The sequence below is a fragment of the Spodoptera frugiperda genome, chromosome 8, assembly GCF_023101765.2.
Source record: "Spodoptera frugiperda isolate SF20-4 chromosome 8, AGI-APGP_CSIRO_Sfru_2.0, whole genome shotgun sequence".
NCBI classification, from domain to species: Eukaryota; Metazoa; Arthropoda; class Insecta; order Lepidoptera; family Noctuidae; genus Spodoptera; species Spodoptera frugiperda.
In genome coordinates, this window is record NC_064219.1 from 6,845,009 (window position 1) to 6,862,636 (window position 17,628).

Consider the following 17,628-nt stretch of genomic DNA (forward strand, 5'->3'; position numbering starts at 1 on the left):
TGGCAACATATATAATGGCATAATAAGCATCAAGTCAGCTTAACACAAATTATATTTATTATGATGATTATTACAACAAAACTAAAATAACATTATTTTAATCAATATCTTTATTTTAAATACAGCAAATCGTGATTTTATATTATCTAGATATATCTACCAACAGTTACCTAAAACTATTCACGGTTTCCTAGTTCCTCAGAAACTAAAGTCAATACAAAACAAAGCCTCGAAACGGCTTCAATGGCCTTTTGTCAGTTGCCATCCTTTAGAGACGAGAGGATAATTAAACCTTTTATTTCAGTCCCACCATACTGGCAGATAGAGCCTTCAGATACCGCCGTGCTCCTTAATGGTTCACTTACTGTGAGCTGTGAGGCTAGGGGTCACCCCCCGCCTTCTATATACTGGACCAAGTTCTCTGGTAAGATTAGATGTGAAGAAATCGACTTAAGGTTTATCTACTACTGTCCGTAATCTGTTTTAGTTTCTTATGTTGATCTACTGTTCTGAATATAATGTTTGAAGTGATTTTACGTATAAAGCTTAAGGAATGTAGTTCGATCGTTTCAATTTACTACAAAGCTAATTTATCATAGCCCGATTAAAGCGAAGATTTGCATTTTTCTTCCATTATTTTGAGGTGTTCTTCTTGCGCATTTTGAGTTATGGCATTATTATGTGATTATTTGTAGATATTACGTTCTTTTAATTACATTCTCCTATTTAACAGATCAATCGGTCGATTTCAATATTATATCTACTTATAGGTAGTACAGAAACAACACTAGGTGGAGTATCCGACCCAGTGGTGCTCACAAATGGCTCGTTGAGGTTAGAATCAGCACGAGCAGAACATTCTGGAAAATATCGTTGCAGAGCCGACAATGGAGTGTCACCCCCTTTATCAAAAACTCTTACTATACATATTAACGGTACGTTTTAATACATATTCTAAATATAATGTTATCCTTTAAAGTAACTTGTCTTTGTTATCCTAAAGGCAACTTTATTCGTTAGCAAATTAAGTTGTTTTTGCGTAATCAAATCCAATTAATTCTTCTTTAAGATTTAACTTAAAATCTGTATTTGAAATGCTTAACTATAAATACTGAACACCACTGAAAAATGTCTTTATTGCATAGCAATAAGGTTATTTTTTCAAGTCTCCCGATTTCTGTAGTCATCATAAATTTTTAAATATTTATTTTCTTCTTTAGAGCCAGCAAGATTTGAAACGCAATCAGCCAATGTTACTGCCAAGCTGGGGGATACTGTAAGATTGGCTTGTGTAGCTCGAGGAGATTCGCCGCTTGCTACCGCATGGAGTCACTCAGGGAGAGCTTTACCTAATTCAGACTATAGGTAAGACAAAGGAATACAATACACTCCTTTTACCAATTAGATTTTATGTCTTTTCTTACTCACATTTAAAGAATAATTAATAGAGAAGATGTTAGCAATATTTGTTGCTAACCTTAGTACGTATTCGTATTTAAATATTTATCAATATGGGTAATGGCTTATTGGTAAGGTATCTTCAAAATTTCAGCATCAATTTATCCAATCGATACAATATTTAAGATAATTTTCGATAGTAAAATAAAAATTCATAGTATATTCTTGTTGTGTCCATTTTAGAATGAGCATATCAGAAACTAGGAGTGCAGAAGGATTAAGAAGCGAATTAGTTATAGAAAGAGCTGACAGAAGAGATTCAGGCGTGTATCGCTGTCAAGCATCTAATCCATATGGGAGATCTGATCATTTTGTACATTTGGCTGTTCAAGGTAAGAATATTTTAAAGGAATTTTCTTTGGTATGCAGTAAATGAAACAACTATTTACTCCAGCACTAGATATTATCAATTTGTTGTTCAGAAGCGGTATCATTGATAACCTTTGGTTGCAAAAACTGAAATTTTATTAAAAAACTTACTTTTCTTCTTAGAGCCACCCGAACCACCAGCAAACTTCAGGGTCTTAGAGACCACATCACGTTCAGTTCGCCTCCAGTGGAGAAGGCCATATGATGGCAATTCTCCAGTGTTGGGTTACGTGGTACAATACCGCAAGCATGATTCGACAAGCTCCGATTCTTGGAGGGATGCTGAAACTCATAATGTGTCCGTATCTGCCCATGCACCGGAGTCGTATGCAGAGTAAGTTAAAAAATATTACTTTGAATTAAAACTTAATCATACCAAAAATCAAGCTAAAATGGTAAATATAATTATGTAGCATTGGTTCTTAAATCCCATAAACTTGTATTAATGTCCATTTTTATTCCAAAACAGAACTGAGAGTGCGACAATATCTGGTTTAGAACCAGCTACAGCGTATTTAGTGCGGGCTCGGACGGTGACCGCGCAGTTTGCATCAGCTCATACGAGGGCCCTACTTGCATTGACATTGCATGAACCACCTTCAAGAGCTCCAATAAGCTTGCGAGCATCAGCTCCAAGATCCTCTACTATTGAACTAGCTTGGCAGGTAAGAAGAAAACAATCATGTCTGATAATTATGTGTCTTGTGTGTCTAGAAATAAAATCCAAAATCGTATTTCAAGGCGCCTCCATCATCATCCTGGAATGGAGAACTGCTAGGGTATACAGTATGGTGGTGGCCTTCAGCTGATGGAACATTAGCCGGAGGTTCGAACGTAGGCATGGAGTTTGCCACTGTCAGAGGACAAATAACAAAGTACATTATCGAAGGTCTGGAACATTATACCCGGTGAGGAAGCGTAACATTTTGGACAAAAATCCACTTTATAACGGTATGTTATAATCAAAATTGGTTTGCAGATATTCTGTCAGCGTCAGAGCGTTCAACAGTGCAGGTGCAGGACCTGCTACTGCTCCTGTCAATACTTTAACACAAGAGAGTGGCAAGTATATTTCGGACACAATCCTCATCATAAGTCAACTTTAGTATATTGAGCAATGATTAACAGTGATTATATTTAACAGTGCCATCAGAAGGTCCACGCGCTGTCAGGTGTCGAGCAGTATCGCCACAAAGTATTAAAGTAGAGTGGTCCCCACCGCCAGCGCACGCTCATCACGGCGCGTTATTAGGTTACAAATTGCTTTACCGCCCGGAACATAGTGAGTAAATATTGACAATGTTCGATCCAATTACAACGCTGTAACGCTCAGTAATCAGATTTTATTTTAAATCCAAGCTGAGTGATGGCAGTTGTTTGTCGGCAGCGACTGAGTGGTTGGAGTGGGACGCACGGGGCAACGGCGGGTCCAATGTGGGAGCGGGCGCGGAGGTGAAGCGGGTAGCGGGCGTGGAGACGCTTCTGCTTGCGTTGCGGCCTCATACTAACTATACTGTTCAGGCGCTTGCGTACACGGCAGCTGGTGATGGCGTGCCCGCTCATCCTATACACTGTACCACACAACAAGATGGTAAGATTTTTGACCTACCATTTCCAATGTTTAATAGGTTCAGATCGCTCATGCAGTCAGACGTAGCAAAACTTTAATGAGGCTGGAATGATTTCAATCTTCTTTTGCCTACAGTTCCGGGATCGCCTGCAGCAGTAAAAGTAGTGGCTACTTCAGTTACTTCCTTAGCAGTCAGCTGGTTACCACCAAGTAGACCTAATGGCCCGCTACTATATTACACTGTATTTTATAGAGAACTTGGCAGGTTGGTACATTCTCTTTTCTTTTTCACCCTTCTATTACCATCATTATACATTTTTACGTAGGTTCCTATTAATTTTTGATTCCGAATTTGTCATTTAGGGATAGACCGCCAATAACTACAACGGTGCAAGTGGAAGATGGTGACCCATTTGTAGGTCTAGGAGGGTCGACAGAATTGAGGTCACTGTCTGAAGGTGCAACCTATGAAGCTTGGGTTGCTGCTCATTCTGCTGCTGGTGAGGGAGAACCATCACCACCACAGCCGGCTACGACTACATCAAGAGGTTTGTTAATAAAACTCAAAAATAATCAGTTCTTTTCAAAGATGATATTTTACCAAAATATTTATTTCCTGTTAATGTAAAATGACTCTTAATTTGATAGAGGATACGTCTTTTATTTGTTTTCTTCTTCACACACTAGCAAGAGCAAGACTCCTCTCATTCGGCGTGTGGGCTCGCGTTCAATGTGGCCATTCCTTGCGCCTCGCCTGCGCTTGGCGTGGTGAGCCGGCTCCACGTGCTCGGTGGCTGCGAGGAGATCGTCCTGTAACTCATGATCCAAGGACACATCTTACTCCCCATGGACATCTGGCTATTCATGGTAATAGTCTAACACTGTTGTGTAGTTTATTTCATTGAGATTCTTAAATTTTCTTAGAAACTAAATTGAAAATACTTTCTCGAACATAGTTTTGCTATGGTTATGTTCATAATTATGTTCGCAATAATTTTTGGTCACACTTTCGTCCGAAATATGAGCAAAATGTCATATGAAATGAAATATTTTTGCCATACCTTTTGTAATTAAAAGGGTGCCCTAGGTTATTCAAAGACCTCTAATAGCGAGTTGGCATAAAATGACGACAGCAACGAGGTAGCTAAAGTATTTTTGCAACATAGGAGACTAATATTTGTTTTAAGCGACGAAAACTGACAAGATTAATACCTACATACCTATGAATATAGCAATTTAAATTCTACATTATGACTTTCAATAACCATTACTTTTTTTACCGACTTTAGAAGAAGGTATTAGAACTTATGGCACCGGCTTCTAACCTATCAGTGGGTGAATAAGTTGTCAGTACTTATAATAGTACTTTTCTTTTTAGTTTTTATTTTTTGTTAGATTTGGTTTTTTGAAGTCGTTTTCTTTTTTTTCTGTGTAACAGAAGTAGACGCATCCACAAGTGGTAACTACACGTGCTCAGCTCGCAACACATTTGGGTCTGAAGAAGTGACGTACCGCGTGGAATGCGCCGCGCCACCGGCCGCTCCCACTCTCACCTTGGACCACGCCGCGCACACCGACGCAAGACTGACCTGGCGGACCACGCACCACCCGGCGGCTCCACCACATGGTAAGCGAAAAATGAAGGAATTTACTTAAAACCTAAATTGTTTGTAAAAAAAATATTCAGGGTGTGTCTCAAAACTACAACAGGATATCGAGTGACGGGCAGCTACATCTATTATAATTTCTTTGACTAAACTGTTTTATGTTGTCTGTTAAAAGTGGGAATTATAGCCCTTTCTTAAAAGAAATGCCAGGGCTTGTTGATGAGTAGTAAACAGTTTAAGACCTCCGCTTCTCATGTATGAGGATGTGGCTTCGAAACTAGGTAATTAAACTCCACTAACAAACGATAAAGGAAAACATCGTGAGAAATGGATTATAATTATTAACATATTATAAGTTTAAAATCGCACACCCGCATTTAGCAAGCATGGTGATTAATGCTCAAAAACTTTTTCCGTGTGAAAAGGGGCCTTTGGTCCACAGTGGCTACTTACAGGCTGTTAATGTGTGATGTCGATCAGTGAATGAGTTTGGACTGATGATGACGATGATAATTATGAGAATGAATATATAAATTGAAAAATAATAAAGTTGGAAAAGTAAAATTTCGTCGCATTTGATTTTCGTTGTAATTTAATATTGTATGTAATGTTACTCGTACTTCTAGCGTAGCCCGCGGCTATGTAATAAAACGTAATTTATGTCGCTACATACGTTTTTATTCGAGAATAAATGAAAATGTTGGCGTCTGATTAAAAGTTTCTTTATTTTTTTTTATAACACTGAGTATATGGCTACTGACAGTAGACTTGTTGCCTGCTTTTACACACACTAAAATTGGCTATAATACACAGTTTACCTGTCTATGTCTATAAGGAATATCTATCTCGACTAAGTCGCGTAATTTCGTGAACAAAAATTGAACAAATTCTTGTAATATCAAAGAATAGGGAATATAAACCGCAATAATTCGAAGGGAACTTTGGAATAACAACAAAAATTACTTGGCCCATCCAGCTAAATCAGATAATCGGATTCGAATTGTTGTCGAAGGTTTGCGTAGGATTTTCAATCACGTTATATTTGAACCTAAACGTGAATAATTTACATTTACGTTGAAATCAGAGTATATAATTTTGTTAATTTGATTTAAATGTTTAGACTAGGGTTATAAAAAAAATATTTTAAGTCAGTTATTGCAGGACTATTTTATTTTATTTGTATTTTGGTACAAACCGGTAAACGAGCTGACGAATAACGTGGTGGTAAGCTATCGCCGCCGCCCATGGAAACCCGAAACACCAGTGGAGTTATTGATGTGTTACCAGGCCATTAGGAGGAGTTTACATTGCGTTGTCGGCCTTTTTGGGGGTTAGAAATTTAAGGGTTGTTGGGGACTCACACAATGAAATACAAGCGTTGTTTCAAGTTGGTTTTCTGTGAGGCCGTGGTATTATTTCGGTCGAGCTGGCCCATTCGTGCCGAAGCATGGCTCTCCCACACTTGTCGATAGAAGAATAGTTTTGTTTACTGTTATTCTCCAACTTTACATTAATAATAACATTTTAAACGATCGAAATTAGTTAGGCGATCTTTGCAAAAGTATACGAAATTGGTTTTAAAATCGAATTGAAGATTGATTTATTTAAAAAGAAAAAACAAGATTAGATGTTATGTTTATAAAGTAACGCAAACAGTCTTGTGTTTATAATAGCTTTGATCCATCAAAGGAAAATGTCTCAGTTTATTCAAATTAGTATTTTATGGGCTTTCGCTTAAGCCATCGTTTGCTTTAACACGTGTAGGTAATGAAGCAAAGTTGGATTTTGTATTTACTCACAGTATTTACTCGATTACATATAAAAAGGCGTCGAATAAATATGTAATTAAAAAAAAAATAGATTACATTTTTTATGGAATATAAGGCAAACGAGCAGATGGATCACCTGATGGTAAGTGATTAGCCGCCCATGAACACCTGCAACACCGGACAGACGCGTTACTGGCCTTTTAAAAAGGAATACGCTCTTTTCTTGAAGGTTTGAATCACGAGATTTATTTGTAAACAATCTATAAAATCTTGCATCTAAATGATTGTCAATAAAATTGTGAAAGATACAAATCTTAAAATGTTTTTTTTTGAACGAATGATATTATAATTTGCTTAAAAAATGGGTATGTTACCTCTCTACTCACAAAACTCAAAACTTAAAATCTAAATCCACCAAGACTTCAAAGCCGACAGCAGAAACCTGATCTCCATTCGCGAATCAACCATATTACCCACACTTCAGTGGTTGAACCAGTACGGAACCAATGAGACGTATAAAAAAGTTTCTATTTGGAAACTCGTGAAGCGAAATAGTAGAAAGCTAGCAACCTCCGTGGCACTTATTTAGAACGAGAGTGCTCTATTAAATTGTTTTCGATATCGCAATGTTTCGAAACTTTTGAGATTGTTTCCAATGTTCACAAATCGAAAACATTCCGTGAATACCAAGTGATCTTGTCATTGTTTTTAAAGGTATATTACCTACTTCGTGATAGTATTGCTACCATATTATGCATTTTTATCGTCACATCACGTCGACACCCTACACGTTGGCCACTGCTGAGGAAAGGCCTTTTCTCATACGGAGAAGGTTGTTATTTGAGGGGAGAAAATTATCGAATCGAAAGCGAGTTCTCCCGCCTTGCGCGCGGCCGAAGGGAGTGTCAGACTCTTACTGACTAGAAACTACCCCGGCAACCTGCTAGGCAGTCCACAGCTCCGAATCAGCATCAGCTCTATTGCGCTCCATTTGTGGTGGTCTGATGAGTCATTGAGACACGCGCAAAGCGACTCTGATTCTAGTCGGGCGACAAGCTAAGCGAAGAAAGTTTGGCAATTTGAAATACATTAGAAACTATACGTTCATGTTTCCTCACAATGTTTTCCTTCACCGTTTGTCAGTGGTGTCTAAATACAACCCATATTTTCTGAATAAGTTTAAAATGGAAAGGTAAGTGTTTTAATAAAACATACTTAACCTTTCAACTTCTTTATTGCGATATTTCTTGAAACAGGTTTCACAATCTGGTGGATTCGTGTCCGTGATGATACAGGAGATGGTTTGGAGTCAATGAGCTCTCGGACTGAAGAGGAACGGAGGCTGGAGACAGGAGGAGAAGCATCGAGTGTAGTGTTGAGAGCTCTGTCCTGTGGGGCCACGTACTCCGTGCGAGCTGTGGCGCACTCCAGAGCCGGGCCATCACCACCTTCCGTGCCACTCTTGGTGAAGACTAAACCTCCAGGTAAGAATTAGTATTGTAATACATAGTTGGTTTTTAAGAATGTCTGAATTTGTCGTCTTGAATGACTGAAGTTTTTTAGATTGAAGAGGAGCTTTAACTGTTAGCGTCTTTTTCAAAGATACAGATATTTTCTTTGGACTTTAAAAATGTGTATCACAAAATTTTTACAGCTAGAAACGAAAATAGACATTATTTCAACATTGCATAAATACGCTACATAATTTTCAATTTAAAATTAAAAGAAAGTAAACAAAAAACTTAAAGAATTCAAATTTTATTCAAGTATATTTTAAAGGTTCAACGTTTCTGTTTACTGAGTGTAGTCACCATGAAATGGATACCATTTACTTTATGCAGACTGAAATAACTAGTTTACTTCAATTTGCATAATTGGAAATATTGAAAAATACTTCGATACTAATTGAATCTTTTCAAAAGATAAAATCTAGATACATTTCTTCGTTGTAGGTTCTTGGAATAATTATTAAATGCTAAGAACCTTTGCGTAGGAGAGGCTTTGGCGCAAAATTGCCTGGTTCGACTGATGTAATGTGCCAATGGCCTTATAGAAGCAAGTAGACTTGCTTAACATCAGGTGACGCATTTTGTCTTGTGCCCGGGTCCATAAAAAAAATTGCCTGTTTGTGCTTACCACTTCTGACCATTAAATAATACGAAATTGCATAGCTTTTCAAGATAGATATGGATAATAAAGTATCGTACTTGGGACTACCAATAACATAATACCTACTTCTCTCAAAAGAGGTAAACACAAGTGCATTATTGTCCTGATCCGGTGCTGCAGACTACCTAGCGGGTTTACCGGGGTTCCGGCTAGAAACGCAGGAATAGGAACTGATCACCGACTGACAGGTGGTCTCTTGGCCATCTCTCGCCTCACCTAAGGCGGGAGAAGTCATTAGATTATTTTCCCCCTTCAAAAAGAAAAGTAAAGTGCATTATTGACCCAATTTTATACTAAGAAAAATGCTTAGAAAACTTAAACTGAAAAGTTTTACGTGCAAGTAATAAACTAGAACCTAACTGAAGTAGTTTAAGTTTACGTTCCTGCAGTTAACGTGTCTGAAAATGGTTAATAGGACATTTTTATAATTTAACACTTCAAACGTTGAGCAGCTTTTCAGATACACGAGGAATAATAATTGGTGTTAGTTGAGTTGTATTTGCGAAAATTGATGATTATGATTAATTGTAATGTGTCATACACATCTCATGAATAGTAAAATGCCTTTAATTTGATTTGTCTGGACTTTAAAAGAGACTATGGCCTCTGAGTTTGTTTCGACATTTCTTCTCAGAGTAGTCCGATAGGAAATGCCGGCCTCATCTAGTTATTTAAGAGATTGAGTAACATTGTAACCAATTTGCAAAAATAAATATAAAGTTCCAATGGGCGCTACTAGTGTTGTAACTCAAGAGTACGATCACAATATCAATGTCTATCAATCGGAATTGGATTCAAGCGTAAGCCTCCTGGATTGAAATACATTTTCAAACCTCGTTAATTATCTTAATTAACTTCTCTCTTCTTCTATTAAATTAATTCCTCTCACAAAACTGTAACAGGTAACCGGATTTCTTTAACCCGCCTTTCTGTGAACAGAAAATATGCATAGTCTATCGAGAATAAGTAACAAAATAATAAAATGTGGCTAAACGCTATCCTGTTAAGTATAAAAAAATTATGCATTACAGTATTCTATGGCATTACAAACATTGTAACTGTAAAACTAGTCGCCATTTTCCCTCGCGACAAACTCTGAATATGTTTTGTGGAACGGTAGGAAATGTAAAAAGTTGTAAAGCCGGAATCGAGCCCGTCAACAATGTTCGCTCTCCGTACTAAGTGTCATCATTGTGCTCAAAAGATACTGGAAACCTTTTTTTAACACGATATCAAAGTATTCTTATGTTGTGTAATAGAAAAATATATGTAAAGGACAAAATACCTACATCATTTAATCGTGTGTTACAATTGACAAGTTGTAAAAACTAAAGAAATTATGCTTATGTTACTGGTCGACTAATTACGGTCTTTGTTGTATGATTATCAAGGCGTTTGGTATCTACGGACTAGGAAGCCGTTGTCACGATCTCTATTCTTTTCGCTGGTGTCATTACAGCCGATTAAAGGCCACATTATTGATAGAAACCGGGCAATACGACCCTCAATTGAAACACCTTATTTATTGTACGTTGTTTACAAAGTAACAAATGTTTCACCATACACCAAAACCAAGAAAAAGATCACGACAAATCAATATGACTTTCCTCAAAAAATCAAACACACAATTTACACAAAAATTATCAAAATTGCCAAAAACCAATCATGGGCTAATTTCACAAGAGCTATCCCCCAGAATTTATCGTCAAAGCAATTTTGCGCTGTAACGGGATCAAAGGGTCTATGAAGATTAGGCTATGGCATTGACGTTGCGATGCCATTATAGTAACCAATCAGACTTAGTGACGAATGTATTACTGACTTATTACTTATCAGGAAAATGTGGGTCATTTGAATGATGTATGGGAAATTCGGAATTGATTTTAGTCTTATGATTGCAATTAGATAAGCGTTAAGATAATTAAGAGGTGACAAGGAGGGAATGGAAAGTAATTGGAGATCATTGGTCATTAGTTGACGGATAAATTGATTGGATCACTAATCAATTTATACATATATAGAATAACGGTCATTCTTAAAATGTTACGAGATATTATATAAATAGGTATTTACGAGAAGAGACTTGATATAACAATGTGATGATTGTATCGTGTGTTGAAATAAACTTTCACTTTTTATTACATTTGACGTAACAACCACACAATTCCAAATTGGAAAATACAAATTTTATATTATACTGTACTAATATTATACTGTATTCTTTCTGATATAATATTATACTTTTTTCTTCCCTACCAGTGTTAGTCTGGGAAGGTGGAGGGGAAGAAAGACTTGAGGAGGGAGCTGAAGCTGCGATTTGGAGCAACAGCAGCGCTCTAGCGTTAGACGCGAGACGCGCTGTGCGTTGTGGAGCCAGGCTTGTGAGGCTGCAGTGGAGACGAGCTGACGCTGCCGGAGCTGCAGCATGGAGAGACGCTGACCTTACTTCCCTACACCATCATCGGGAGGTAAGATTTTTACTGTAAAGTTTATATGTTGAGAAAACTGTCTATAAGAAAACGCCAACTACGATGACAGAATCCAGGGTCCAGAAGGTTCAAATCAATTATTGTAGTATGGTGAATTCATCATAACTTTGTACACTGTGTTTCTAAAAGAAAAATATGTAAATAAAAAACTATTCAACCTTGAGTCAATAACAAATAACGCTTCGGTCTGCTACCTAAAGATTTGATTGATTTGGGTACCGCCAACAATCGCCGACATATGGAACGAAATTCAGAAACTTTCAGGTTTGGATAGATAGATGTAAATGAATTTAACGAAAATATCTTTCGCAAAAGAGCAGGAAATCGAGTGAATTACACCTTTATGTATTTCGTGGAAACAAGGGGCAATTGTAGCCTTACAAATTGAGACTCGGGCTTCGTACAAATTCGTACGTTACGATCCGAAGGGACGAATAAAATATACTTTTTTTCGCGAAAATATCAACAACTTTACTGTGGAAATTTCCCTTCAGGTAGTCGTTGATTAAGGTGCGTAGGTAACAAGCGGGGTATTACGAGCTATTCACTCGCGTTTGTGAATGAATAAGTTTAGAAAATTGGTGTACAGAGATTAAAGAATGCCAGAAGGAAGATCTTCACATTGGATGAAAAGGAGGCTGAGACTGAGTTCACTTTATTTATGTAAACGTGTCCGTTATTAAAAGAAGTTGGAAAATAACCCTGACATCACTTTATGTAGCCACTTGTGAAAGTTTAATGAAGCTGCTGGCTTTGAAATTCTATTTTCCTTTAGCTTCGCTAACGCGTTGCTCATGAGCGGAGGATGTTGGGTAAAAAATGTAAATTTTCTATATGAAGTTAATACAATAAGGTTTTTTTTAGTTCGTTTGATGATACATTATGAGCTTAATAGTAAGAAAGGGTATTAATATGTATTCGCTAATGAATTAAGTGGGAATATACCTCCTTTATGTGGAATAATTTTAGTTTCCAAGCTAGTTGTAACGTTTTACTTATATTATTGCACCCTACAACTTACAATAAGAGGAGAACATCTCAATAATACTTTACGTGACCAGGGAATATTGCCCGAGCGGTCACTTTGCGGTTGCGGTCACTCGACCAATCAGGCACTCAAGCAGAGTAATGATGTTATACCATATTTAGATATTTTAATGGACATACTCGTACATAATGGTTTAAATAGTGTTTAATATGCTGATAGTTTATATTATTACTATGACTGCCTCGTTGACCGAGTGGTTGCAACTGCGACTGCCGGGCAAGGGGTCTCGTTTTCAATTCCCGGGTCGGGCGAAGTATCACTGGGCTTTATTCGGTTTTTCGAAAATTTCTCAGTGGTAGCACGGAGTCTGGAAATGTGCCCGGTATATGGCAATAGCCTCACCACCTATTACATGAGACTCACAATATAAATTGTAAAAAGTTTTTTTTTTATATTAACTATAGGCTCACGTTTGACCACTATCTCACAGTGAAGAAAAGTGGGTGTACACAGTGGCATTACGTGCCATAATGTGCACCTCTGCCTACCCCTTCGGGGATTAAAGGCGTGACGATATGTATGTATGTATGTTTATATTATTTTGTTTATCTTTCTACATAGGTCGTGATAGGTGGGCTGGCTGCAGGCGCCTGGTATGCGCTCCGGCTGTGGACCGCCACGGATTCCGCGCGGCACCAGGCTGTTATTTACGCGGCTACCACCACACATTCTGGAGGTAACTATGTGTTTTTAATTCTTGTTGTTTTGTAGTTATTTTTTTTAAGATAGAGATAAATTAGTTTTTAAGTCTATGTTACATTCGTCATCTTTATTATTTTTATTATAAGAATCATCATAGCTATTAATTTTGTCTGTAGTTAGGTTAGGTTTGTATGATGATGTATGTAATAAAACGAATGCTTTGTCTTAACGTGTTTTTTTTTCCATTGGATATTCGAAGTGTGGCTGCGAGATTAAGATTTAGTTTTCGATCTTTCGTTCGATAATTCGTTCGATTCTTGTTTTAATTCATTCCCTGTACAACGAATTTAACAAAAACCTACTAATATTCTTCTCTCTCTGATACGTATTTTAAATTGCGCTTCCAACCATTGTCAGAACGCAATCAGTAAACATCTTACTACAAATCATCTCAATAAAGCTATGTTGGTAAAATTGATAATGTTCTAAGAAGTTTTAGAATCTTGCGTAATTCTAGACTCTAAACTCTAGAGTGTACAGTATAAAGTGCTAAAACTGTACACGTCCTAATTAAACGTAGTTGTCTATAAACTAGTTGTACCACATACTGTGTGGACAGTCGCCCATTATTACCTACTTACTTGTTCTCTAACTTAAGTTCCTCGCTGGTAGAATTCTGAGAAACTTTACACGCGTGACGTAACTACTGTTTTTCTTTGAAATCTTAGGCAAGGCATTTGGTAAATCAATGTGTGTAAATTGGGTAGTTTCATCGGCCAAAAATCAATTATTTATTTTTTTATTTATTTATTACACTATGGAAGACTTACAGCTATATAAAAACTTAACAAAGGAGATATTTCATAGACAACATAAAGCCAATTACAAGTCCTCACTTATACAGGGTTAAAGGGTAAGTCGACCTAAATCCTTTAAGACGTGATAGTTTACATCATTCCTGACTGATTTGACCATGGGACCCCATATCCCAAACTTAACCGTTTTCAATTTATCGGCATTTTAACTTTTTTGATAAAATTTCCCATTTTTTTGGCTATTTCTCCCTTGTTTTGTCTTTGGTGGCTAAATTTTGTTTTGTTTTTGCTTTTTTGTGTAGTAGATTAGTTGCTTTATTATTTAGAAAACTAAAACTGTAAATAACTGTACCAACTGAGTCGTAGCAGACGATCGAATGTTAAAAAAAGTAAATAAATTTGTGATAAGTTGTTTTTCTTTGTAAGATATTTAAAAAAAGTCTATGACAACTGTTCTGCAAATGTGCGTTAAAATATCTACAATTCTTCAGCTTTCTGATAAGGTATAACATGATAGGGAATAATTTGAATTCTTTGCCAAAACATCGATGCAGTACTACAAGGTAGTAATAAGAATATCGATATTTAAGCTTCAAATTTAACTTGAGTCAGATAACAAAATAAAACAAACTGGTTCACTTCACTTCAGAAGGAGTGTCAGGGAGTGGCTTTTTTTTTTGAGTGGAGAAAATCATCCAATGACTTCTCCCACCTTGGGCGAGGCGAGAGGGAGTGTCAGACTCTTACTGACTAAAACCACCCTGTTCCTTCTCCTGCTTTTCGAGCCGGAGCCCCGGTAAACCCGCTAGGTAGTCCGCAGCTCCGGATCAGGCATCAGCCCTACTGGGCTCCAACTGTGGTGGTCTGATGGCTCTTTGAGGCGCGCGCGGAACGCTACGCGTCGCACGCACGGGTCTGGTTCTGTTCGGGCGGTGAGCTACCCTTGCTCGCCGTCCGCAGGCCCGCACTGGACACTAATTATCCTAATAAGTGGATCGGGAGAGGCGGACCTGTACCGTGGCCAGCTAGAAGTTCAGACCTGACCCCTATGGATTTTTATGTGTGCGCCTCAAAGAGCCATCAGACCACCACAGATGGAGCCCAGTAGGGCTGATGCCTGATCCGGAGCTGCGGACTACCTAGCGGGTTTACCGGGGCTCCGGCTCGAAAAGCAGGAGAAGGAACAGGGTGGATTTTAGTCAGTAAGAGTCTGACACTCCCTCTCACCTCGCCCAAGGTGGGAGAAGACATTGGATGATTGTCTCCTCTCAAAAAAGCCACTCCCTGACACTCCTTCTGAAGTGAAGTGAACCAGTTTGTTTTATTTTGTTATCTGACTCAAGTTAAATTTGAAGCTTAAATATCGATATTCTTATTACTACCTTGTAGTACTTCATCGATATTTTGGCAAAGAATTCAAATTATTCCCTATCATGTTATACCTTATCAGAAAGCTGAAGAATTGTAGATATTTTAACGCACATTTGCAGAACAGTTGTCATAGACTTTTCTTTAAATATCTTACAAAGAAAAACAACTTATCACAAATTTATTTACTTTTTTTAACATTCGATCGTCTGCTACGACTCAGTTGGTACAGTTATTTACAGTTTTAGTTTTCTAAATAATAAAGCAACTAATCTACTACACAAAAAGCAAAAACAAAACAAAATTTAGCCACCAAAGACAAAACAAGGGAGAAATAGCCAAAAAAATGGGAAATTTTATCAAAAAAGTTAAAATGCCGATAAATTGAAAACGGTTAAGTTTGGGATATGGGGTCCCATGGTCAAATCAGTCAGGAATGATGTAAACTATCACGTCTTAAAGGATTTAGGTCGACTTACCCTTTAACCCTGTAGAAAATATGTATTATGATAACTATAGTGAGTGAGACATATTAAATTAACTAACAATCACGGAACACGACGCTGCGACTGTCGCATTGCTACTGACTACTACTACAGCCTTCGCGTCGTGTGTCATGAATATTAGGCTCTTTCTTTATTTTGAGGGGGGAAATCATCCAATGACTTTTCTCGCCTTGGGCGAGGCGAGGGGGAGTTTCAGACTCTTACTGCCTAAAAACTACCCCGTTCTTACTCCTGCTTTTCGAGCCGGAACCCCGGTTAATCCGCTAGGTAGTCTGCGGCTCCGGGGTAGCCCGTAGCTCCAAGAATACGAGCCTCTAGTATGGCGTCAAACAGTTACGTGAGTAAGCCGATAACATCATAATTAATAATGTCTCACGAAAGTTATAATAAAAGTATAAATAGGTTGGTATAAATCATTCTGTGGTATAAATAGATGTTGTTCACTAAAAATAAAATCATTTTCGTTACGTCAACGTATTCCCCGCCACCCTTATCCAACATTTGTATCTAGAAATACATTTTTGACATCCATTTATTACAAAAGTTCTACAGCAGTCATTATTCAGTTGCAATATTTAAAATATGACTAAAAATAATAGCCTAGCCGTCAGGCAGCGCAGTGGACATTTATTTTAAGTGGTTTTTGCTATATGTTGCAAAAGCTACGTTTTTAAAAACAGCCTCTGTCGTTATTTTTTCAAATTGAGATGGAAATCTGCAAAATGTTATTGTAAATCACGATTGTGAGTTGTGATGATATGATTTTTCACAAATTCTCATTTTCGTATATTTATTTTTACGAATGTTTCGAATATTGAAGTTTTAATCAAATTACTAGTATTATAGTGTAACAAACCTTCACGAATAGGGTTTGAGATTTAATATATTTTGGATTACGTTTTTAGTAAAAATCTGAAATGCTTTTAGAAACCATCTACGACATGTCTTATCTACGATATTTGTACATGTCCGAGTTTGTCCTCAGCGGATTAGCTCTGCCTATTGAGAGCCTCGTTACTGTACTTTTAACTGAGTGACGTAGCCAACTTTTGCGTTCAAATGTATCTACATAATCACTACACATACGCATCGGTCTATTCCAAGACCAAACAAAAAATATAACAAAACGCTCCCAGAAAAAATGGTAACAGATTTCTTTATAGCCTCTAATTTATCTTCACATACAAAGAACTCCCTAACATTTCCCCTTTTTCTAGGAAAATGAGTATTTCTCTGTAGATTCATGGCCATTTGTACTAGTCTACTGGGGTCCCACACAGGTTTCTTAAAGGCCTACCATTTATCACTAGTCCTTACTATTACTATTGTTATATGTTATGTGCCTGAAAGTTATGGCCATGTACGGAACAAAATAGCAAAGCGTTTATTTGAAATTTAACCTTATAACTCTTGGTAAAGGTTGTAGTTTGTATGACATGTTTAGGATTTATGTTGAAAAGAATTAGGCATTGTGTGTTTGTTGGTAGGAAATGGAGTGTAATGACTATAGAAATCTGGTTAACATTAATTCTGGGCTTACTGGGAGGCTAAAGTTACATGTGGAGTCAATATTTCTTCATTAAAATCACATTACATTAATGTAATAAATATATGTAATATGCCAGAGTCTGTGTTTCCTGAAGGGTACCTGGGTGTCTTCAAGGCCCGAGTGAATTAAGATAAAGATAAAGTTACTTATAGGCAGACGTGCTTCCTCGTAGACTACATCGTCGCTTACCATCAGGCGAGATAATAGTGGCTAAATATTGACCCATCAAATATAAATAAAAAAATTTAAAACGAGATTAAATGACATTT

At 37.3% G+C, this 17,628-nt stretch overlaps 1 protein-coding gene across 2 annotated transcripts in view; it reads left to right on the forward strand.

Annotated features, from left to right (window-relative positions):
* LOC118275619 (cell adhesion molecule Dscam2) overlaps positions 1-17,628 on the forward strand; it is a 120,732-nt gene that overhangs the window by 92,081 nt on the left and 11,023 nt on the right. For both annotated transcript variants that reach the window (XM_035593645.2, XM_035593644.2), the window contains exons 16-32: positions 305-424; positions 771-935; positions 1,221-1,365; positions 1,642-1,790; positions 1,951-2,161; positions 2,297-2,492; positions 2,569-2,735; positions 2,807-2,889; positions 2,972-3,109; positions 3,215-3,418; positions 3,533-3,662; positions 3,761-3,945; positions 4,085-4,264; positions 4,836-5,024; positions 8,030-8,257; positions 11,202-11,410; positions 13,041-13,155. In XM_035593645.2, coding sequence (XP_035449538.2) covers positions 305-424; positions 771-935; positions 1,221-1,365; positions 1,642-1,790; positions 1,951-2,161; positions 2,297-2,492; positions 2,569-2,735; positions 2,807-2,889; positions 2,972-3,109; positions 3,215-3,418; positions 3,533-3,662; positions 3,761-3,945; positions 4,085-4,264; positions 4,836-5,024; positions 8,030-8,257; positions 11,202-11,410; positions 13,041-13,155 — 2,814 coding nt within the window. The remainder of the gene's footprint in view (positions 1-304; positions 425-770; positions 936-1,220; positions 1,366-1,641; positions 1,791-1,950; positions 2,162-2,296; positions 2,493-2,568; positions 2,736-2,806; positions 2,890-2,971; positions 3,110-3,214; positions 3,419-3,532; positions 3,663-3,760; positions 3,946-4,084; positions 4,265-4,835; positions 5,025-8,029; positions 8,258-11,201; positions 11,411-13,040; positions 13,156-17,628) is intronic.